General features: G+C 43.4%; 9 protein-coding genes across 9 annotated transcripts; 5 read left to right on the plus strand and 4 right to left on the minus strand.

The window, feature by feature from the left end:
- Positions 1 to 68: 68 nt before the first annotated feature.
- On the minus strand, positions 69 to 1177 carry BDB00DRAFT_616019 (Prefoldin beta-like protein). The gene is made up of 4 exons (XM_053118036.1): positions 842 to 1177; positions 675 to 751; positions 465 to 588; positions 69 to 389 (listed from the first exon to the last, which is right to left on the minus strand). The coding sequence occupies exons 1-4, from the start codon at positions 881 to 883 to the stop codon at positions 285 to 287; spliced, it is 348 nt and encodes a 115-aa protein (XP_052975672.1). The 5' UTR covers positions 884 to 1177; the 3' UTR covers positions 69 to 284.
- Positions 1056 to 2351, plus strand: BDB00DRAFT_843272 (superoxide dismutase). The gene is made up of 4 exons (XM_053124949.1): positions 1056 to 1149; positions 1254 to 1326; positions 1411 to 1467; positions 1580 to 2351. Exons 1-4 carry the CDS (start codon positions 1093 to 1095, stop codon positions 2236 to 2238), a joined length of 846 nt encoding a protein of 281 aa, XP_052975673.1. The 5' UTR covers positions 1056 to 1092; the 3' UTR covers positions 2239 to 2351.
- On the minus strand, positions 2352 to 6478 carry BDB00DRAFT_962384 (vacuolar protein 14 C-terminal Fig4p binding-domain-containing protein). Its single transcript, XM_053129737.1, is given in 13 exon segments — positions 2352 to 2748; positions 2833 to 2992; positions 3087 to 3166; positions 3266 to 3384; positions 3462 to 3566; positions 3670 to 3882; positions 3972 to 4037; positions 4147 to 4379; positions 4446 to 5175; positions 5190 to 5274; positions 5522 to 5616; positions 5702 to 5846; positions 5938 to 6478. 13 exon segments carry the CDS (start codon positions 6036 to 6038, stop codon positions 2556 to 2558), a joined length of 2325 nt encoding a protein of 774 aa, XP_052975674.1. The 5' UTR covers positions 6039 to 6478; the 3' UTR covers positions 2352 to 2555.
- Positions 6479 to 6551: 73 nt separating this feature from the next.
- Positions 6552 to 6916, plus strand: BDB00DRAFT_876400 (uncharacterized protein; the record flags this gene model as incomplete). Its single annotated transcript, XM_053127482.1, has 2 exons — positions 6552 to 6719; positions 6806 to 6916. 2 exons carry the CDS (start codon positions 6552 to 6554, stop codon positions 6914 to 6916), a joined length of 279 nt encoding a protein of 92 aa, XP_052975675.1.
- A 1518-nt stretch (positions 6917 to 8434) lies between these two features.
- BDB00DRAFT_843294 (Isy1-like splicing factor) lies at positions 8435 to 9983 on the plus strand. Its single transcript, XM_053124950.1, has 7 exons — positions 8435 to 8538; positions 8651 to 8843; positions 8961 to 9073; positions 9155 to 9213; positions 9295 to 9350; positions 9491 to 9783; positions 9882 to 9983. The coding sequence occupies exons 1-7, from the start codon at positions 8536 to 8538 to the stop codon at positions 9954 to 9956; spliced, it is 792 nt and encodes a 263-aa protein (XP_052975676.1). The 5' UTR covers positions 8435 to 8535; the 3' UTR covers positions 9957 to 9983.
- On the minus strand, positions 9984 to 10852 carry BDB00DRAFT_843295 (uncharacterized protein). The gene has a single exon (XM_053124951.1). It carries the CDS (start codon positions 10714 to 10716, stop codon positions 10171 to 10173), a length of 546 nt encoding a protein of 181 aa, XP_052975677.1. The 5' UTR covers positions 10717 to 10852; the 3' UTR covers positions 9984 to 10170.
- A 30-nt stretch (positions 10853 to 10882) lies between these two features.
- On the minus strand, positions 10883 to 12172 carry BDB00DRAFT_843297 (Phospholipase/carboxylesterase/thioesterase). The gene is made up of 6 exons (XM_053124952.1): positions 11997 to 12172; positions 11845 to 11910; positions 11703 to 11746; positions 11527 to 11607; positions 11280 to 11455; positions 10883 to 11198 (listed from the first exon to the last, which is right to left on the minus strand). Exons 1-6 carry the CDS (start codon positions 12089 to 12091, stop codon positions 10974 to 10976), a joined length of 687 nt encoding a protein of 228 aa, XP_052975678.1. The 5' UTR covers positions 12092 to 12172; the 3' UTR covers positions 10883 to 10973.
- A 6031-nt stretch (positions 12173 to 18203) lies between these two features.
- BDB00DRAFT_884520 (guanine nucleotide exchange factor) lies at positions 18204 to 19127 on the plus strand (the record flags this gene model as incomplete). The annotated part of the gene is made up of 2 exons (XM_053128335.1): positions 18204 to 18485; positions 18552 to 19127. The coding sequence occupies 2 exons, from the start codon at positions 18204 to 18206 to the stop codon at positions 19125 to 19127; spliced, it is 858 nt and encodes a 285-aa protein (XP_052975679.1).
- On the plus strand, positions 19101 to 20353 carry BDB00DRAFT_843323 (guanine nucleotide exchange factor). The gene is made up of 3 exons (XM_053124953.1): positions 19101 to 19361; positions 19514 to 19771; positions 19833 to 20353. The coding sequence occupies exons 1-3, from the start codon at positions 19289 to 19291 to the stop codon at positions 19913 to 19915; spliced, it is 414 nt and encodes a 137-aa protein (XP_052975680.1). The 5' UTR covers positions 19101 to 19288; the 3' UTR covers positions 19916 to 20353.
- Positions 20354 to 20381: the final 28 nt, after the last annotated feature.

Below are 20381 nucleotides of genomic sequence, written 5' to 3' on the forward strand. Positions count from 1 at the left end.
AAGAGGTGTTGTTGGGGACAGAGTGTAACAATAAATCGGTTCTGTTCACAGGATTGAATGAATATAAAGCTTAAACCCGAGAAGGGGGACCGCTACCCCGCTTTTTCTCTTTAGTTGCTTCCCACACACATTAAAAAACACTTGATACTCTTTCTTTTCCTCCAACGGTATTACTCGTGAAAACTTTCTTTTATACAAGATGAACAAGGTATGACATGTAGTAGTAGCTGTAGGAGATGTTTGAATGTGCGTGTCGTGTACCGTCGTTGGGTTGGATTGTGCTATTACTGCTTGGCAACAGCTTGGATTTTGTGTTCCTTTTGGAACGATTGGAAGTCCTGTTCTCTTCGCTTGTATGATTGCAGCAGTTGTTGGATCACCTGCTGGATCTGTGTAATAATACGGTACAATGAGTTTACCTTATGCACTCCTTCTGAATCCACACAAATTATCGGATAACTTACACCGTTAAAGTTCGTTTCCAGTGCTGGTAATACTTCTTTGACCGTTCGTTCAACAAGCACGCCACCCACCATACGGAAACACTTACGTTCGGGCTCCAATGGTGAAATACTGTCAATTACGAGCCTACGATCGAAATATACATTTCCCCGCATTTGATTATGAACACATTTCTTATGCGCCTGGCTTTTCTAACCCAAATCTGTAATTACTTGTGTTCCTCAACTTCAGATTCCAGCTCGCCAATCTTTTGCGCTAACTGTTGCAATTCACCCTTGAACTTGTTATACTGAAAGCAAAAATAACAAAAGATTAGTTCTCTCAACCTTTTTCATCACGCTAGAAAATGGTGTTTTGCTAACAAAAATAGAGAATTTACTTGTTGTGTAATTTCGGCTTCACTGGGCTTTTTGCTAGACATGATGTAATTCGGATTCGAGCGATTCAAAAGGTTTAACAGGGCCGACCAAACCGCGTTTTTGACGCTTCAAGCCTTTTTTTTCCAAGTCATTAAACTCCGGTTCCTGATTTGGTTCGGTTCGTCCCACCTTCAATCGTCGTATACGGTGCGTCAAGTTAAATTTGTCAGCCAGCCGAACCACCGCGCGATATAAAAAGGAAAAGAATCCCATGGGTTTGTCAGAATCGAAAATTATGCCTTCACCCGCACCAAAAAAGTTATTCAAGGTGAAATTTCAAGAGAATTGCCCTGCTTCTCTTCAGTAAAGTTCTCGTAAAAAGATGTTTCTAGAGGAAACGCTAATGTTGCGTTTATGCCCTTGTTTATGTAGACGGAGTTCGCCGTCGAAATGACCTGTCAATCGTGTGTGAACGATATTGACAAGGTCTTGAAGCAATTCCCCGGTAAATGTCATGCTAAAATTTCTTCAGTACATTCGCTTTTGCTCAAACAAAACGCACCTCCGTATAATTTGCCCAATTTTCTAGATATCAAAAAGTACGATATCGATCTTGACGAGCAGCGCGTCATGGTGGAAGGCACCAGTAAGTTTTTAGATTAATAATCAAGCAGGCCAAAGGCAAAAAGATAGAATCGATGATCAAACTACACATCGAGCACCAATGAAGTGCACATCACTTATGCACCCTTTAATAGTGGCTCCTTCGATGATTTCTCGTGCATTGAAAGATAGTGGTCGTACTGTCATTATTCGTGGCCAAGGCGTATCTGATGGGCAAGGTCACTCTGGTGCCGCCGTATGTATTTTCGACACCTTTGGCAGCAATCCTTCACAAAACCTACCCCAGGGCACACAAGGTCTGGCCCGCTTCGTACAAATCGACGATGCAACCTGCTTGATTGATTTGACTGTGGAAGGATTATCGCCTGGTAACCATGGTGTCCACATTCATGAGTTGGGCGACATTTCGCGTGGATGGATGTCAACAGGTGATCATTTCAACCCGACCGATGTTGATCATGGCGATCAAGAGACAGGCCATGTCGGTGATTTGGGTAATATCACGGTGGATGAAAATGGATGGGGCGATTTGGTCTTGGAAAGTACGCGTGTCAAGGTCTGGGATATCATTGGTCGTAGTATGGTGCTCTCTCAGAATGAGGATGATTTGGGTCGTCTCTCGACAAAGGAGTCCAAGTGGGATGGCAACTCGGGTCCAGGCGTGCTCTGTGGTATTGTTGCTCGAAGTGCTGGCGCATTTGAAAATATGAAGAAGGTCTGTGCCTGCTCTGGCAAGACGTTGTGGGAGGAAGCACGCATCCAGCAACAGGATAAAAAGGTTTCCTCCTTGTAGAAATTGGCGTCACTCGTCTTTCGTATAATACCCTTCCTGTTCTTTTCCAAGCGCCATACATCTCACTCACAAACCGCTCAATGTAATATGTTTCTCTTTTATACACAAATATAAAAGATGTGTTTATTTTTGTTTATTTTGATGATGCAATGTCTGTAAATTGATGTCATGTATATTGCTGTTGTCGCAATGGCAGTGGTGGTATGCTCTTTTTTTAGTGCTCTTTCTATATGTGTCCTTGTTGTTCGATAAGTATATGCTGTAGGGATAGAAGGGAAGCTGTTGCGGGGATGGGAGATGGGGTATAAGAATGAGAATTATCGCCGCTGTTGTTTGTTTTGATGGTTTTGTTGCACTGTCTTAAAATGAGCCAGTAACTCTTCAAAGTTGATTGTTTCAGAAGTTTGTTTTGTGTTGCTATTGTTAGAATGCGATGATGATGTTGATTTTGTAATGCGTGCTGGTGTTGTGCGGGTGCTGATGCTGGAAGAAGCACTGCTAGTAGTAGCGCTATAGAAACATTAATAATAATAACAACGGCATCTATCCAACGCTTGGCAGCCGGTATACAATAGGTAAGTGTGTCGAACATACCTCTTGGGCATGACGTGCATGAACCCTAAAGAAGATGCACTGTTGAGTCGACTACGCAGGGTGGTGAACGCAGAAGATTGTGGTAACAGCATGAATATGCCATATAAGCATTTGAACAAGTAAGGGTATCTATCCGGCTCCAGCAATTGCAATCGAAGATCTATTTCCGAGTAATACATAACAATACGTTAGATCCCTCCCTTCGTGTGCTCGCTTCTACAAGGTAATACTGCTTTTCGCTATCTTCAGCTTACACGCAAACGCAGGTGATTCCAATAGTTGTACCAGCTGATCCAACTGTATTAACATGTTAACTGTGATTTCCATATCTGCGCTATATAAGATAGAAGACTATAAGTATTGCCGGGTTTGTCATAAGACTCCGTGTGTGTATAACAAATAGTTCGAGATTGTATGTAAATTTACTACTTACAAGATTTGTAGCATGCTTGCAGCAAGTTCATAAGCCTGTGCTGTTAATGCAAGAGAAAATGCAGCTACAGGGTTGTGTGACCATGACTTATAAAGCGTCAAAAAGAGCTGTTGTCCGTGCTATAAATCATGCAATTATTTAAAAGCACGCACACAAATCACGCGATTATTCTCCTTCAGTCCCTCCCCTCCAATACCTTTGTATCCAAGCACCGTAACTGTTTTCGTAAGCAATTCATCTCCGAGGATGTGATCATTATTATGTTCAAGTTCTGTACCATCATGCTTGCAAACTCCAGATCCTATTTACGTATAATCATGCGAAATACGAGCACATTAGTAGCCACCCACATTGCAGCTGCTGTTTTAGCTGGCTGACCAGTAAAGGACATGAAAAGAAGTTACCTTATCATGCTCGAGAATGTCAGCCATGGTGCGATACATTTTCTCGACGTCCAGATTGACGCACAACTGACGAATGATGAAACTTCCCCGTGACTCGAGTAGTTGACGCTTAATCTCGAAAAGCGACAGCAGCCTTTTGACAAATGCTAGAAACGCATCGTCATTTGAGTGCGCTGCTATTTGTGCTAAAAGCTCTAGGTCACGATGCACCACCTAAAAAGGAATATTTATATAAATTTCGTCCTCCTCCTCTTCACCTGTCACATTACCCGTTGTATAAAAAAAAACACAGATAAACATACATCCTCTGATGGATCCAGTAGCGCTTTGAATAGTTCCGGCAAAATGCCATCCGTCGATGCCAATACCTGTCATTTAAAAACAATGTTAGTCGCGTCACTACATGTATAAGAAATAATCTTACATGCAGACTACTTGAAGCCCTTCGTGCTGGCAAAACAAGAAATCCTTGCTAACCTTGTTGGGTGCTTTTTTGTGCAACAGTAATAACCACTCTAGACTTGCGAATCGTGCCTGTTCATGCTCACTGAGAAACTGTACTTTAAGGTTCGCCACGGTCATTGAGTAATCGAACGGTTCGCCATTTTTCGGTCTTCCGACAGGTAGGCCGATATCCGACCGATATGCCCGACGTAACAAGATGGGGCCGGTCGTTGTCTTTGCTACAGAACTAATGGATGATGGTGCTGCTCTTGCTTTGGACGATGTTATTGTTTCGGGGTCACTATGACTTGCCACAGGCTCAACTTTGCCACTACCATCATTCGTATTATCCATGACAAGGTTTTGTAGATTCCTATTGATTTCCATGGCAAATGCACTGATGGTTGGTACTGAATGTGAAAGGAGCGGCAGAACGGCAGAGACAATGCGAGGCGTGAATTGAAGCACCACAGGCTTGGCCGCAGCAGTGAATTCTATCATCCATTGCAGTGCTGTGCGTTGGATTTCTTCTTTAGTGGATGAAATATGCTGGATTAATATTTCTAAGATACGATCGTACTGTAACTGTTGCTGTTGCCTCTTTTGTTGATGTTTGTCATCGCTTGTTGTTGTTGTTGTTGTGGCTGCTTTTGTTTGTGGTGTTTGCGGTGGGGTTAACAATTCATTACTATTGTTGATAGTGTCGGAGGTCGTGAACGAAGATGATGACGACGACTCACCACCAGCAGAAGCCGACGACGACGAAGAGACACTATCCCTTTTTTGCATGGCAACTCCTTCATCCTCGGTTTGTCTTGAAATAAACTGAATCTCCTGGAAGAATTGGGCAAGCAATAATCGAGCATTCGCGCGGATCTGGTGGCGTGTGTCGGTCAAATAGCGGATGATACCGTCTAGCAGGTCTGGCAAGTACCACACCAAGTCGAGTCCCGGAACAGAGTCGAGAATGCCAATCCAGGACATGACGTACATCCGTTCGAACGGGTTGCTCGTGTAAAGATGGCGGCGCAAAACAGGAATAAACTTTGACAATTGAAATGCCTTTTCGCCGCTACCGTCTTCTTGGCTGTTGCTATTATTGCTGATGCTGCTGTTACTGCTATGGGGTGAGACATGGGTCGCTGCGAGTTCAAACACAATCTCCTTGATTAATCGATCGAGAATCTCTCTACCGTTGCGCACAGATTGTTCTTTGTCACTCGAAAGCTTATTGAAATAGTTAAGCGGAAAGAGATTGTGAGATAAATGGATCCGATAAACGGCTCTCCATCCAACACGCCACCACTAGACAATTAAAAATATAAGATGGCTTACTATGCACTGTGCCTCGAACAGGCCATTGAAGAAGCGGAGCAGTTCGCCTTTGGAAACTTTGGCAACATTGTACATGCATTCACACGCGTAGTAGCGCACTCTGGAGTCTTTACTGTTCAGGCATGCCAGAATAGGTGGGACCACCGTGTCGAGATAGGCCGCTACACTCTACGTAAAAATGCCGTGTGAGCTGCCTGCTGTCATAGTTAGAAAACAGGCGTTCTTTTTTTTTTTAATTGTCTAGACACCATACTGGACCCAAGGCAATCGCAGTCGCTGCCAGACTAATAAGCCCGCCACATTGTGCATTGGACGAGTCTGAATAGATAAAGTCCTCCACAAGTTCCCGGATAATGCCATTGATTTGCTCTTGACTGCCCTTGTTTTGCTTTACTAGTCTTTTTTTTTCTCTTTTCATTAAGCAAAAGAATACTAAAGAAGGATTGCTCCACAAAGAACACGGGGTTACACAAGAGGCCGAAAAAATACCTTTCCACTTCCAAGGCTGCCACTTTTCGTCGATCGTACGTTTTGTCGGTCAATTCCTGAATGACGTTTGTTGAGAAAACACTTGATTTCATAGCGGACATGCACAAAGTTCTGGCCAGTCAAGGGCTCGAATCCACAGAAAAGGAGGGAGAGGAGAGGAGAGGGGTGGGAGTATGAGTAGTAACTGTGTGTATATCGAAGCAAAGTAGAAAGAGAAAGAAGAAAGAAAGTAAGAATGTGGAAGCACTTGGAGGCAGGAAACCTGATAACAGTTAGCAGAAACGCGAAGCGCAGGTCGGTTGGGCGTGGGGAGGAGGGGGAAACGAGGGGTTGCAGCAGGACGCAAAGGGCGTTTCAGCAGCTGTTCACAGTGAAGACAGCCCACGGCACCGTTGATACCCGATACGATCGGGGGTTGGGGGGAGTCTAGAAGCAGGCAGATGCCTTGTGCATGAACAAAGTTTGATTGGCTGCTGTTGTTTCAGCACATGAATAAAATGACCTTTCTCCATAGGCTTTTCCTCTTTTTTTTTTTTTCTTTATTTTATCAGAACTCCCACTCCCACACACACACACGCACACGTCTTCTTTATACACACCACCCATTTGTAAACATGCTCTCAAGAAATGCTATTGCTGTCCCACGACGCTCAGTTGCGATGCTGTCCCGTCGTCTTTACTCCTCGTCGGGTTATGGCGGCAGCGAAGGTGCCACTGCCAGCTCCAAAGGTGGTTTCAGTGACAAGGAAAAGGCTGTTGAGAACCAGTGGGCACGCTCACACGTAAGCTTTTCTTTCTGACCTAGCAATATACGCGCCGTCAAGTGGGCTACATACTCTGTGTTACTCACGCTGAACAATACGTATAGGATGCTGAAAAGATCAAGGCACTGCACGAAGCTTTGGAGAAGCAAAAGGAGGTGACCAAGTCGATTGAAAAGGACCTGGATGATTTGAAAAAGTCGTCGGGCAAGAAGTAGGGAATTGGACAAACAGTGAGGGGAAGAAGCACACGACATATTGTATGACCGTCGTCATCAACAGCATACTATTAGCCACAATCTTGTACAGGAAATAAAGTGGCATTGTTGGCCAAGAAATACAACTATCAGGGCATCCTGTATAGGCGAAGAGGTTGTTTCCTTTCTTTGATACGGATAGTGTTTGAAAAATAATCTGGTTCGCCACCATCGTTTTTCCCCAATTCTTTTGGTTCCGGCCCGTGTTCTTCTTCTTTCCCACGTACGTGTACAGCCAACCATCATCGTGTTCGTTCTTGATGGCCGTGTCCATTGACAATTGTGAAGAGAAGGGTTAAGCGTGACGCGTCAAAAATAATCGCTGTATCTGGGGGCTGAGTGGAAGAAACGCCTCACCATTCCATCGATAACAACAATTAGCCAATTTATAACGAAGTTGTCTATCCCTTCTTATTGCTGGTACATTATAGCTCAATTACATACCTTTTCATAAATTCCGCATACGATTGGTTCTGGGACGTGTGCAGGGACAAGCGTATCCCCACCATTATCTTCGGTTCCCGATCAAGCTTTTGTAAATCATGTCCAGGCTATTTTTGGAGGCTTAACCTCTACAGCAAAATTTAGATGAGCATCCATCGTTGGACTTTGATAAAACACATAAAGTCTGGTAATAGACGTTCCACCCCGGAGCCGTCCTTAGTACCGACATTGATGCTTGTGGGCTTTGCTGTACACTGGTGCAGTATGGAATTGCTTAACCTCCAGGGTTGCTATATATGCCTTTCACTATCTCTATAACACAGCTACTTCGTCTGCATTTTTTTATTCAGTCTGGAGTGTTAGTCAAGGATCATAATGGTAAGGCCCAGTGCACTCTCATCATCAGCAATTATGAGAGTAGGGCTCTGTGCAGCATTTGTTTCAAATGCTTCGTTTTAACTAGCCTACTCTTCAACACACCCACAGTATACACCGACGACCTGTTCTGCCTTCAAGCTTGAATACCAAGATTGAACTCTCAAGTACTAATTTATTACTGTGCGCTCATCTTTCGAAAACCAGAGGCATTCACTATCGTGCTAAGACTTCTGAAAGCAACCGAGGAATTCGATAATAACTTATTCGATTTTGCAGCACTGTATGCTCTCTTATACTTTTTCCACCTTCCACATTTACAAAATGTCTGATCATTTTGCTCCCAATATCTTACATCTCCTAGTCTTTTCCGCACTTGTCGTGCTTGTCTTAACAGGTCAAATTCTGCTAGAGCGAAATATTCGCCAAGAGCAACAGAACATTTACACTGTCTGTTATTATGGAACATGCCATCCATTGGTCTTGATCCACATAAACTCTGCACGTCCTAGGCTACTTGCTCCAATCCATTGTGTGTTATAAAAAACCCGTTCGTAACATATTTTTCAAATGCATTGTTTGCCCGCTTATCGAGAAAGCAGCGAATAGCTAAGCGTGAAAATTGGACGGAGTGTCGTACACATCAACTTTTGAACTATTCTCTCGTTCTCTTTCCTGTTGCATCGCCTACGCACACCCACCCACTGCAAAAAAAAAAGCTTAACCCTCGATCTATCGTCAAGCTTTGCTCAATATACATTATGGTACGAAATGAACGACTTAACAAACATTGCACTACACCATTTTGTTGATAATGAGACACAAACAACCGCGAATCTTACTCGATTACTTTGTCTTTATTTCTCTTACTACTAGGCGCGTAATGAAGAAAAAGCTCAATCGATGCTGTATCGATTCCGTGAGGCACAAGCTGCCGAACTTGGTCTTGTCAGAAAGAAAGAACGTCGACCTGCCATGGCATCGAGTGTAGATACTGTAGGCGAATGTGAAAGATGGCGACGTCAGATTCTAGGCGAAGTGTCACGCAAAGTATCCAAGATCCAAGATGGTAACAAATCATACAGCACATGAATTCATTTTGTTAAAAAGAGGACTCGAGTGGATGAGTAACCCAACGACTGTATTCTTTGCTACAACTTTCGTCGTTGAACTCTTTTTATGATAGCAAGCTTGTCCGATTACCAAGTGCGCGATCTGAACGATGAGATCAATAAGCTTTTACGAGAAAAATATCACTGGGAGAAACGGATAAAACAGCTAGGCGGTGGTAATTATTATGTGAGTTTTTCTCTCCTTTATACTGTCTGCAGTCGAGTCAATACAGAAAAGGGAAGCTAATGATAATCGTAAATTCCTCAGAGAGCACCCAAAACTATTGACAGTGAAGGCAAAGAAGTACCTGGCAATCGAGGATACAAGTAAGATGAAGAAAACAAAAAGAGGAATATTGACAGTAACTAAACGCGTATAATGTATGGTTCAACGCCACACTTTGATAGATATTTTGGACGTGCACGCGATTTACCGGGTGTGCGAGAACTATTTGAAATGGAAGGTAAGTGTGTTTCGTTCCACAATTGGCAAACCAGCCAAAGAGATCTTTCCAAGAAAAAAAAGAAGAGAAGAATTCACATGGTGGACCTGTATCCTTACTCAAATGGTTCTGTCTCTTTTAAACATCACACACACACAAAGAGCCTGAAAAGGTATCACGTTCACGAACGGAGCTTTATCGCAATATCGACGCAGATTATTATGGATATCGAGATGAAGAGGATGGCGATTTGCTGTCATACGAAGAAGAGTTAGAACGTGAACGTTTGGAGGAAGCAGCACAGAAGCCAGAGCCAGAAAAAGAAGTGCAAGGGGAAGAAGAAGAAGAAGAACAGGCCAATACAATGGAGGTTGACGGCAGTTACGCTCTGGATGCACCTATACCCAACCGCAAGCAGATTGAAGAGTATTTGGTGAACCGGCGACGGCAAGAGGTTTGTGCACTCTGTATTCATGCCGGGCGTGGGTGCAGTGGAGCTGGGTTGTTTTGTATTAACCAAAAGGATACAAATGTTGTTGTTACTATTATTAGCTCTTGGACAAATACGTGTCGGACGACTTGGCCAAAAGCGAGCAGGAAACAAAGGAGCTCACAGGTCAAAATTAATAAGAGAAATAGCGACAATAAAGAGAACCAAAAATGTAGACTATTACGAGACAATAATGATGGAGATTACATGTACAGAAAAGAAGGGGGGGTGCATAGCTCACTGCTGTACTACAGAGTATTGCTACTATTATTACTACTAGGTCTAAGTAGTAAATGTTTATGATATATTATGGAAGCACTTGGCGGAGGATGCGTATGAGAGAGCGGATGTTTATTGTTTGGTGAGACCGTATGCACCGGCAGATTTTAGACGTTGCTGCACTTGGTCCAGTGTTTCGTATTCATCACTTGACTCGTCGCTGCTGCTGCTGCTGCTGCTGCTGCTGTTACTGTTTTTGTTATCGTTGTGCGAGGCTCCCTTCTGAACTCCTCTTCTGTCAAATCCGGTAACGTCACCGAGGGTCTTGCGTCGCTGCTGTATCCGTGCCAATGGCTCATCGTCATCCGAATAGTGGCTGATGTCTTCGTATCGGGGTGGCAGTGTGCCTGTGTATGCAGGCGGTGGCGTCTGTGGTCGTCGTTCAGGGTATAGTTGCTGTTGGAGATGGTGCAGCTGCTGCTGTGGTGGTAATCGATCAATGCCAGAGAGACGTATTAACGGGGCAACAGGCATTCTGCGTTTGGCAAGCGGATAATCTGCTGTAGCCCACAAGGTTGCGGCAGGTATGGACGGAGGATACGGTTTCTTTTTCCGCAACTGCTGCTGGTGTTGCTGTCGCAGGATAATGTGCTGAGGGTGTGGTTCTGGCGTCATCATAGTTTGCTATTATTGCCGAGAAGGAACAGAAAAAAAGCGAGAAAGAAAGCAAGGAAAATAGGAAACGAATAAGCAGAGTTTAAAAATACCGGAGCGCGTGTATGAGTGTTGCAGGTGTGTGTAGCGCGAAAAAAAAATAAATAAAAAATATCGGGCGTGCTTTGGGCTGGTTTGGTTCTTATTTTGGAAACCCAGAACGCTGTCAAAGGATCGTTTATTAATTAATAAAGAAGTCTAGAAATGATGGTTCTCAGCGTTTAAGCTTCAACAGGCGGCAATCGCTCCTTGATGAAGCTGGCAATGTCTTGGAGTTCCTGTGGGCTTGCCGAGTGGACCAGACCGGGGTACGTGTTGAACTTGACGTTGTAGCCGAGCTTCTCGAGCAGGCCAGCAGAATCCCTGCCAAAGGAATACTTTACAACAGGATCTGCGTCGCCGTGGCACATCATCACGGGAGTCTTTTTGTTTGCATCCGATGCCATCTATTCATAAGCACACAATAAAAAGCGCATGCTGTTAGCAGAATATCCCTTTTCTTTGTCCTGCTCTACTACTGCACTTACAGCAGGGAACTTTTCTGCAAGCGGCAACCAGCCACTGCAGCCAACGACGCCACCAAACTTGTATTCGGATGTGAGGCCGACCAGCAGCGAGAGAGCACAGCCTTGAGAGAACCCGCCAATAACGATCCGCTCGCTAGGAATGCCGCTGTCGATTTCCTTCCGGATCAAGGAGTTCACTATTCGAATTTCGTTATTACTCGGTGACAACAGTCAAAGCACCGCAAAAGGAAAGATGTCGATTTCGTACCAGCAACTGACGACGCCAAGAGACCCTTTTCGTCTTGGTTGGCGGTGATGGCTCTGTCGAGACCATTTAAATCAAACCAAGCTAAAATATATCCCTTCACGTTAGTTCACATCATCCCATCCATCTAAGCCTTTTAGTCAGCTTTCTTCTCTTGTACTCCAAACAGTCATATCTACCTGGCATGCGCATGCCCTGGTTGAGGGTAATAGGCAGCATGGGTCTAGACAATTTACGCGTTAGTCAGTTATGATGCTGTGTGTTCCATGATCCGTTTCTAACGAGTCGCGACATGATATGCTGGGATAAGACGAGACTTACGCGTTGGGCAAGACCCATTTGATATGCGGAAACAAACCAGAAAGCTCTTCTGCCAGGAACGACCAGCTGCAAGTACGTCAACAAAAGAAAAAATAAGCTCTTTGTGTTTATTCGTTGGTTGGATCTCTAATCAGTTAGTTTGGACATTTTACCCGGAGCCACTGTCACCTAATCCGTGCAAAAAAAGAACAGTTGCGGTATGCTTGGCTTTAGCATTGACAACGACTGATGTAAGTGCTGATGCCATTGTGTACAATTCAAGAGATTCGCTGAAGAGGAATTGAGTCGCAACTTTCTCTCAATAGACAGAATGATTTCAGAGCCAGCAAGGACTTTATTACTATGACACCACTTAGCAGGAACCCTTCGAGGCACACCAACTTGTCAGACATGAACACAATATCCATGCAAGTCTTTTGCCAGTGATCATTTCGGCACCAGTAGCTTTTGAATGACTCGCTGGCCAAGTCGTTAACTTCATGTAAAAGCGGTAAAGCATTGCATTCTCTTCTTTGCTGCCTTTTGTTGCTGCTTATTGCTGGGGCATCATCGCTTTTGGCGCTCCTTTTCCTTCAAATCTAATCGTGTCCATGAAGTTGGCTCCGCGTCAATTCTTGCATGGTCTCCATCCAACTCATTCAGCATTCTCGACTTAACCCGCATACTTGATTCAGTGATTATATTCTCTAAAACAGGTCAGATATTAAACATAACTCGCAATATCACTTAAAATAAGGTTCGCGCAACCGTTCCGCATTACTGTTGCATCTGTGAACATAATGTATTTGTACAACATTGACATATAAACTAATCACTATCAAACTACATTTATAATACAGGCGTCATCATCGATTTACTCAAAAGACACAAAATTCGAGCAGACAAAAGAGTTTACAACGCGGTTAATTACAGTATCGCAAGAACTATTTGCGCGGTTATTGCGCCAGCTTTATCGCCTTCCTGTCGCCTCTTGGAAGTGAAGTTGGTCCAAGAATCATGCTTTCAAAGCAGGCGCAATTTTCTGCATCTGAATCAGGTAAAACCCAAAATGACAAGAAAACCCTGTTGTGATAAGCTACGTGCAGGAAGAAGGAAAGGACGAGCAGCTGTAAACAGACTTTCCAACTTGAAGATCTGGCAGTTATTCATGTCTGTTGGCGTACGCTCTGGTGTTGCCTGTTAGAAAATAACCCCTTATCACAAGGAGGATAGCACCATATCCGCGGTAACAAGCAATTTAGGCGATCACAGAAGGTGAAAAGGCGTGTCAAAGTGTGATAAAGCGCGTTGTGATCGTGTTACTGTCGGCTACGATACAGATTGTTCTCCGCTTTGTTTAGCACAGAGCTGTGGGTGGGCAAAAAAATAAGGAACTTGCCAAGCACATGAAAAAAAGGCAAAGCAAAAAATATAAAGCGGTAAAACTTTTATGAGAAGAGTGCGAAAAGAAAAAGATTGTTTTATTTTGTTTATCATTTTCTTATTTGTGTGTAAAAAAAAATAAAAAAAAGTTCGTTTTAATTATCCCAACATATACCGTTGGCATCACATGCACCCGAAGGTTCACGATCGGCTGCCGGAGTATATGACCACATTCCCACTGGTATATATTGCAAATTTTCTTCAGGGCGCGGACCACTGAATCTGCCGATCATCAGAAGAATTATGACAATAGCCAGCACAAGCAATGACCCGATCATGGCACAGAGCAGTGCATCTGTACTACAGACCAAAGCTGTACCAAAACGAACTGAAGAGAAGAGAAAAAAGAAAGGCGAAATTGCTCGCTTTATATAGACATTTTTCTCGTTCGGGACTTCAAATCCCCGTGAATTCTCATTGGCCCAGATAACGGGTTGCGTATCAACTTGTGGGCTGCCTACTATGGCATAACAAAAGATACAGCACCAAAGGAAATGAAAGGAGTGGTATACTTGGTGGTCCAGACAAGCGTGCTTCGGCGGTAGTGGTACGTGTCTCCCACCATGCGGAGCTGTGCCCTCCGACGATGTCGCCGCTTGTTTGTGAGTGGGGCCGTGCACGGCACCGTGTCAGACAAAGAACAAAGACATGAATGCGAATGAGCACGTAGAATCACGGAAAAAGCGCTTTTCTGCGAGCAATAAAGTGGCAATATAAGAATGACTGACAAAGTAAACAACTTAACAGATTCCCCGGCATCAGTTGTTCCTGATGCAGCATTAGTAAACATCAAGAACACGATCCTCCCAGCAGCCAGTTTCCATTCCTTCACCCATCAAGGCAACAACATGTGTATATAGCGTAGCCCACAGACTATTCCATTTTATTAGTATATTTTGATTGTATCTGTGGTGCATAATGTTGTGCGTGTGCGGGCATAGATACAACACACTGGACCCCATCGCTGCACTATATAAACTGTGCTCGTCAACCACTTCCGCCATCCGCCAACGGTTCTTTGAACTACGCCGTGTAACCTCTTCCCTCCATCTCGAATTAATACTGCTGCTGGTGAGGTGTCACCCTCCATCTCAGTTTTATGCTGCTGCAAAAGTTCCATCTCCATCCCAAGTATGTGCTGCCGCAGATAAGTTGGCCCGCTCATAATAAGTATCCGCTGCCGCTAGCGAAACCGACTCATCCTTCATTGTTCTTTATAGCTACTGACAAAGTTAATAGGTTCGTTTGTTTTTGTGCGATTCTACCTTCCTTTTAAGCAGCGTTCAAGATCCATTGGGACGATCAGAAGAATAACACTATACACGATGACTTCCTACAACTTTTGACACTTTTGCACGTAATTCGTTGCTCCAATTATTACCTTGCTCACTCGCCATCCCTTTGTGCATTTCGAGTGCGAAGTCAACTGGCCAAATCGTTGCTTCACATTGCGCTTTCACTCTACATAGTTTTCGTTTCAGGGGAAAACTGTTGGAACGTTCAAGGTTTGACACACGCATCACTTCGTCACTATCTAAAAAAGAAAAACCTGTGTTGCGCTCTTCCTGATTTCCTCATTCCTAGAATACCTTTGCTTCCTGCTGATTTACGTTCGTTATGCTTGTCGTTAGTATGGGTCTGTGCGTGCGCGTTCATAGCCTTCGTTATGTAATAAAAAGAGAGACGTAGCGAATTTTCCCTTATTGTTGCCTATTTCCACAGCAAAATACATATTGTGTCTCTGATCGTCTCTTTGCAGACTACTTGTCGTTGCCGAATTGATGATGTTAGAATAAAGCCCGAGAGAAAAATCTTGCTCTTTTGCAGTTGCTTTTTATATACGTTAAGAGCACCGTTTACTGTGCATTACGTCCCACTTAGCTTAACATATAGTCCCTTTTGGTATAAATTACGATCCGCTTAATATTTTATTATGTCTTGTCTTTAGATGCCACAGAAAAGTGTGCTGGGGACGAGCAGCTTCTTCGCTACAAGACTTCTTCCAGCAGTAGTTCCTACCACGACTGGTGCATTGATTGGTGGCAAGGTGGCATATTAATTGAAGTTGGCAGGAATAGTATGTGTTTCTCTTGGACTACATGCGTCTGTATGTAGTGCTTGCCGTAAAATGGACGGCTAAGGCTACGTTTTTTGGTAATTCTATTTCACCATATTTTGAGCCTCTGATTTGGTCAGTATACGGAAATGTTAATCAAGCTCATGTCAGCTTTACCAATATATATGTCAAGAGAAGTACTTGGTTTCTGGATCGCATTCAAAGGCACTGTATACAGTATACAACCGTGGACGACGACTCATAATGAGCGCCGAAATGACCATCTGTCCCTCCGATTGTGATCGTCGCTTAACAGAAATACTCATAATTCCTAGATTTCAATCAGTGGAAGTTTCCCAACAGTTTATTATGATGTTTGGGGAATCGTTTGGTCATATAAATGTGTGGACAGTAGCATGTCATCAAATACATAATCAAAGGACAAGATGGGCGGTGGAAATAAGAAAATCCCAGCGTGATCTGCCGACGTTGGTCAACATCCAAACTTGCGTTGAATCGTTTTTAAATATAATGAGGATAATCTCATGGAATATCACCAACAACCATTGGAAGAAAAACGCCATATGTTGGGCAAAAAAACCATGGCAACTATCATTTACATTCTCAAAAAGTGGTGCTTCCCGTTTTTGCACCATCATCTCATCGATCAAAAAAACCTTACAATGTTTTTTGGTATGAGTTCTATTTCGCCCGGTACGTCGTTGGATACACGGATAATCATGCCTTGTGTTATCAATCGACGCTCAAGCGAGGCGTGCCCTCTCTCATTATTATCGAACAATTGATGAAACACCTTGTAGCCGAATAAATTGCACAGTAGATTGTCTGCAAGAGAGACATTACCGAAACTACAATACGTTTATGTGCGATACAGTAAAGTTATACCAATTCTATCATACAAGCGACCAATCTGGACGTATAACCAAAACTAGGAGACAGTATACGAGTAACTTCTTGTGAGAATCGTATTTTTCTTAGGCTAGTAGATATATACAGTAACGTGCTTCCAATGTATGGTCATTAACACACTACCTCTGCTACTTTCCGCTTAGCTCTCGATTGCATTAGTCAACCTGCATCTGATGGACAGTACTCTGTCGTTTCCTTCAACAACGAATTAGGAGCAAGTTCTATTGTCTCTCTACCTAAAGCAAGTGTCGAGCATCATCCAACATTGCAATTCGCTCAACCTGTAACCATTTGGACTATGTCAAATCAAGAATCAACCCTTACAGCATTGTCCCAAGACAAATTTGGATCGCTGCTTTTCAGAGAAATAGCCACGCAAGTCATCAGCCATGGAACTAATGCCGCACTGAATATACAGACAGTGGAGGAAATCATCATCAAGGCAAAGAACGGTTCGTAGGTTTGGTCAATACTTGAAAATATTTGTGGCCTACAGTTTGTAACAAAAGGATGTGTAGCAGGTTTAAAAACAAATTCAGAATTAAACTTTTTTTATTAAATAATTTCATTTGCAGTTTGTTATACAAGACACATAGTGTTGCAACAAGCCCAGGAACGATATTATTTACATCGGATGTGTCCAAGAATTTCAACACTGTGTCAAAGAAAATGGGTTGGAGGCAGATGTATCTTTGAGATAATGACAAAAAAAATATGAATCAAGCTCTTTTGTAAACTAGCCATTAAGGTGACGAGGTCTATCCATCCGGCTTGGGGATACACTATGTATAATCGTGATTGCTTAAGGACTTATTAAAGCTGTGTAGGTCCTTTACATAACGAATGGATTGGTTTGATGCTAGTGGTTATCTGTGTACATTAATGTTTAACTGGGTGTCTGCTTACGATGACTTGAGCAGTGCAATAATGCGGTTCACCACAGTGTATTTTATTTGTGTCTGCGTTCTATATTCTCTGCTTGTAGAAATCTAGCAGCGAAGATATTCTACGAAAACGCAGGTTCATCATTATCAGTGCCTCTATTTATACAAAAACCGAGAATTTTTCCTTTGAAATTAACTGGGGACCGCTTTATTTGATGACCAGCAATGCATCGCAATTATTGGGGACACGACTTTAGGCAGTCGATTGCTAGATGTGGCAAATGTTATTGACTGCAAACGTGAGATTGAAAAGATGTGATCACTGCTTTTTACAATTGAATATGCAATAATCGATAGGTAAGGAGTGAAGAATCTTATAAACTACGTTAGAGTGAGGGCTTTTCGCACTCCGAATGTCGAGTGTCCCTTTTCTGCGCGTTGTATAACCCTATTTCCTGGTTTCCTCCTCTCTCTTCTATTTATGCACAATGTCTATGGATGAATACACAGCTTTGAGAGATTCCACCGATACTAATGCTTTATTAGACGTTCTTGAAACGGTTGAACGGAATCCTACGAGTAAAGAAATGAATTTCTGATCGACATTTTAACTCCTTTTTCATTCACAGATTAACAACCCCTCATTTATTTCTCAGGTATTTCCCCGGAATCAAAGGGTCGACTTGTAAGTGCATTGCTTGATGATCTGGATCGATTACCTGACCAAGGTCGCTGGAATGAACAAGGTAGAAAATAGTTATTCAGGAACGCTTAACGTATCCTTTTGCATGAAAAATCATATGGTTCTTATTTCGCTTTCCCAACACATCGGCAGTAACGACACGAGCCCTACAAGCGCTGAAATCATTAGGACGAGAGGCTAAAGGAGCTGAGGATTTATTTTCAGAATGCGTAAGGTTGGACAAATAGTGCTGTGTGTGAGAGTGAGTGCAAGGTGGAGGAAATCGATTGGAGAGCCCGGGAAATGTGCGTGTGCGCGCAATGCATAAGCTTCTTTTATTAAATATTAACAATACTTTGTTCTGAAATAGGGCATAAAAACTCTGATGAAGCTGGGAGGACTGTTGGCTCCGGGCAGCCATACAGACAGCATGCAATCTCGCGAAGCGCTAAAATGTTTGTCGAACTGTCTCCTGCTTCAAGATCACACAAAGGACTTTTTTGTGAAACATGACGGCGTGCCAGCGTGTTTCCATCTTCTCAAATCCTCCACACTCAGCACTGAATCGCAATTTTTGACATGCCGAATCCTATTCTTCATGACCGTCAGCAATCCCGACGTTGTGCAACAACTGATCCGCCTCGACATCCCCTCAGTACTCCAGAATGTAAGAGCCGCCCAACCTTGTATTACAAATCCAATCATTTAGCTAAACCAGCAATTCTTTTCTCAGGTACTTGTGAGCAATGTCGCTAAACTACTCGCTAATGAGCCCCAAGTTGGACTTATCAACAATGCTTCTGTGACCAACGAAGCACTCAAACTCTTGTTCAACTTGATGCTGGTGGATCTGCGGGCACATGTGGGAGAAGAGGAGGGTGCAGAGGAGGTTGGCATGAAGTTCATTTGCTGCTTGCCACCGATGTTGGACATTACGTTTAATATGCCGCTCGCACAACCCATGCCGCTCGTCCCGCCATACACCCACGCGCTCCATGCCTTGATGCAGTACCCATATTCTGTGATGGCTAAAGCCTGGTACTCGTACGATCAAGTCAAGTGCCATCACACCACGCCTGAAGGTGGACGGGAGATGGTTTCCCACCGTTTGTGCGACATGCTCGACGGCGCACTCGCGTACCTGATACCTAGTGGCGACCCAGACGACCTCGAGTCTGTTACCACTGCTTCGGGATTAAATATCGATGCGTCTTTGTCTCCTTTGATCTTGGTGATCCGCGTCATTGCATGTGGCGAGCCTGGCTTTGTTGAATACTTTAAAAAGCGAATGCTGCCGTCTGAAAAGTAAGTTTGTTTCACAAAGATATTGGCACACACACAATACAGGAAAAGTTAGAATCCAACTTTTTTTTTTCTCTTGCTCTTATACGGTGTTTACCTCTTTTGTTAAGTGACCGAAATACACCCGTCAATCGAGGTACAAGCACATCTGCTCAATTGATTCGTTTGATGACGTCCACCATGCTACCTCAAACCCGTGATGCGGTTTGCGAATGTCTATTTGTACTGTGCAACGAAGATGGTATGTTGAAGCGAACGCGTCATGACGACGACAAACTGTGCTTCTTGTTTGTTTGTTTGTCTGTCTGTCTATTCTGCTAGTATAATCACATGTCAATCGTCCAACCATCATGAGTAACACACATATGGATTATCTCATCTCTCTATAATTAGCCACTCAATTAACACAGGAAGTGGGTTACGGTAACGCGATTGGATTTCTTGTCAACCGTGGGATCGCCGTGGAACCACCTCGGGGATCAGACGCAAATGATCCCAACAAGCAAATTAATCCTATTACGGGACAATATGTGTCTGCAGAGGAAGCTGCCGGTCCAAGTTTGGCGGAGATGACGGACGAGGAAAAGGAACGGGAAGCCGAGCGCTTGTTTGTCTTGTTTGAGCGATTAAAGAAGAATGGAATCATTCAAGGTAAGTTTGGATGGGCAAGGTGATGCCTGAACGCCCTCACTAAAACCAAATGTCTATTTAGCCGAAAACCCTATCATTGCCGCGAAACAATCGGGCCGATTCGAGGAGATCCCGGATGATAAGTCAAGCGACGATGAAAAGTAAAAAAAAAAGTTTAAAAGAAGCCCCTATCTAATATATACTTTATACCTGCCTCTGCTTTCGGTTATTGAACCCTTCTTCACTCCATCTATGGCACCCTTTCTCCTCCAAAAACTCTTACTCTCTCGTTCTCTGTTTACCCAATACTACCTAAATAACTCGTTTACTGTCATGTTTCTATCATTAGACTAAGGTTGAAGGCCCTCGGAAAAATGATGTGATTGTTCGTCAATCAATCCTTACATAGTAAAATGGCGTCATCGATATAAGTGTTCTCATAAAGTGGTATGCCTCACTTTGCATGAGTGGATCACTTACTACATCCTTGTAGATGGTTGTAAGCCTCGGTATACAATTTGCAGTTGTGTTTAAAAACGCACTACTAGCTCTATTATCTGAAGATCATTAATGTAGTAACATCACTGCACCAGTGTCCCTGACAAGCACATCCAAAAATAGAAATTTTGTG

Source organism: Zychaea mexicana (assembly GCF_025766255.1).
Source record: "Zychaea mexicana strain RSA 1403 chromosome Unknown BDB00scaffold_88, whole genome shotgun sequence".
NCBI lineage: Eukaryota > Fungi > Mucoromycota > Mucoromycetes > Mucorales > Lichtheimiaceae > Zychaea > Zychaea mexicana.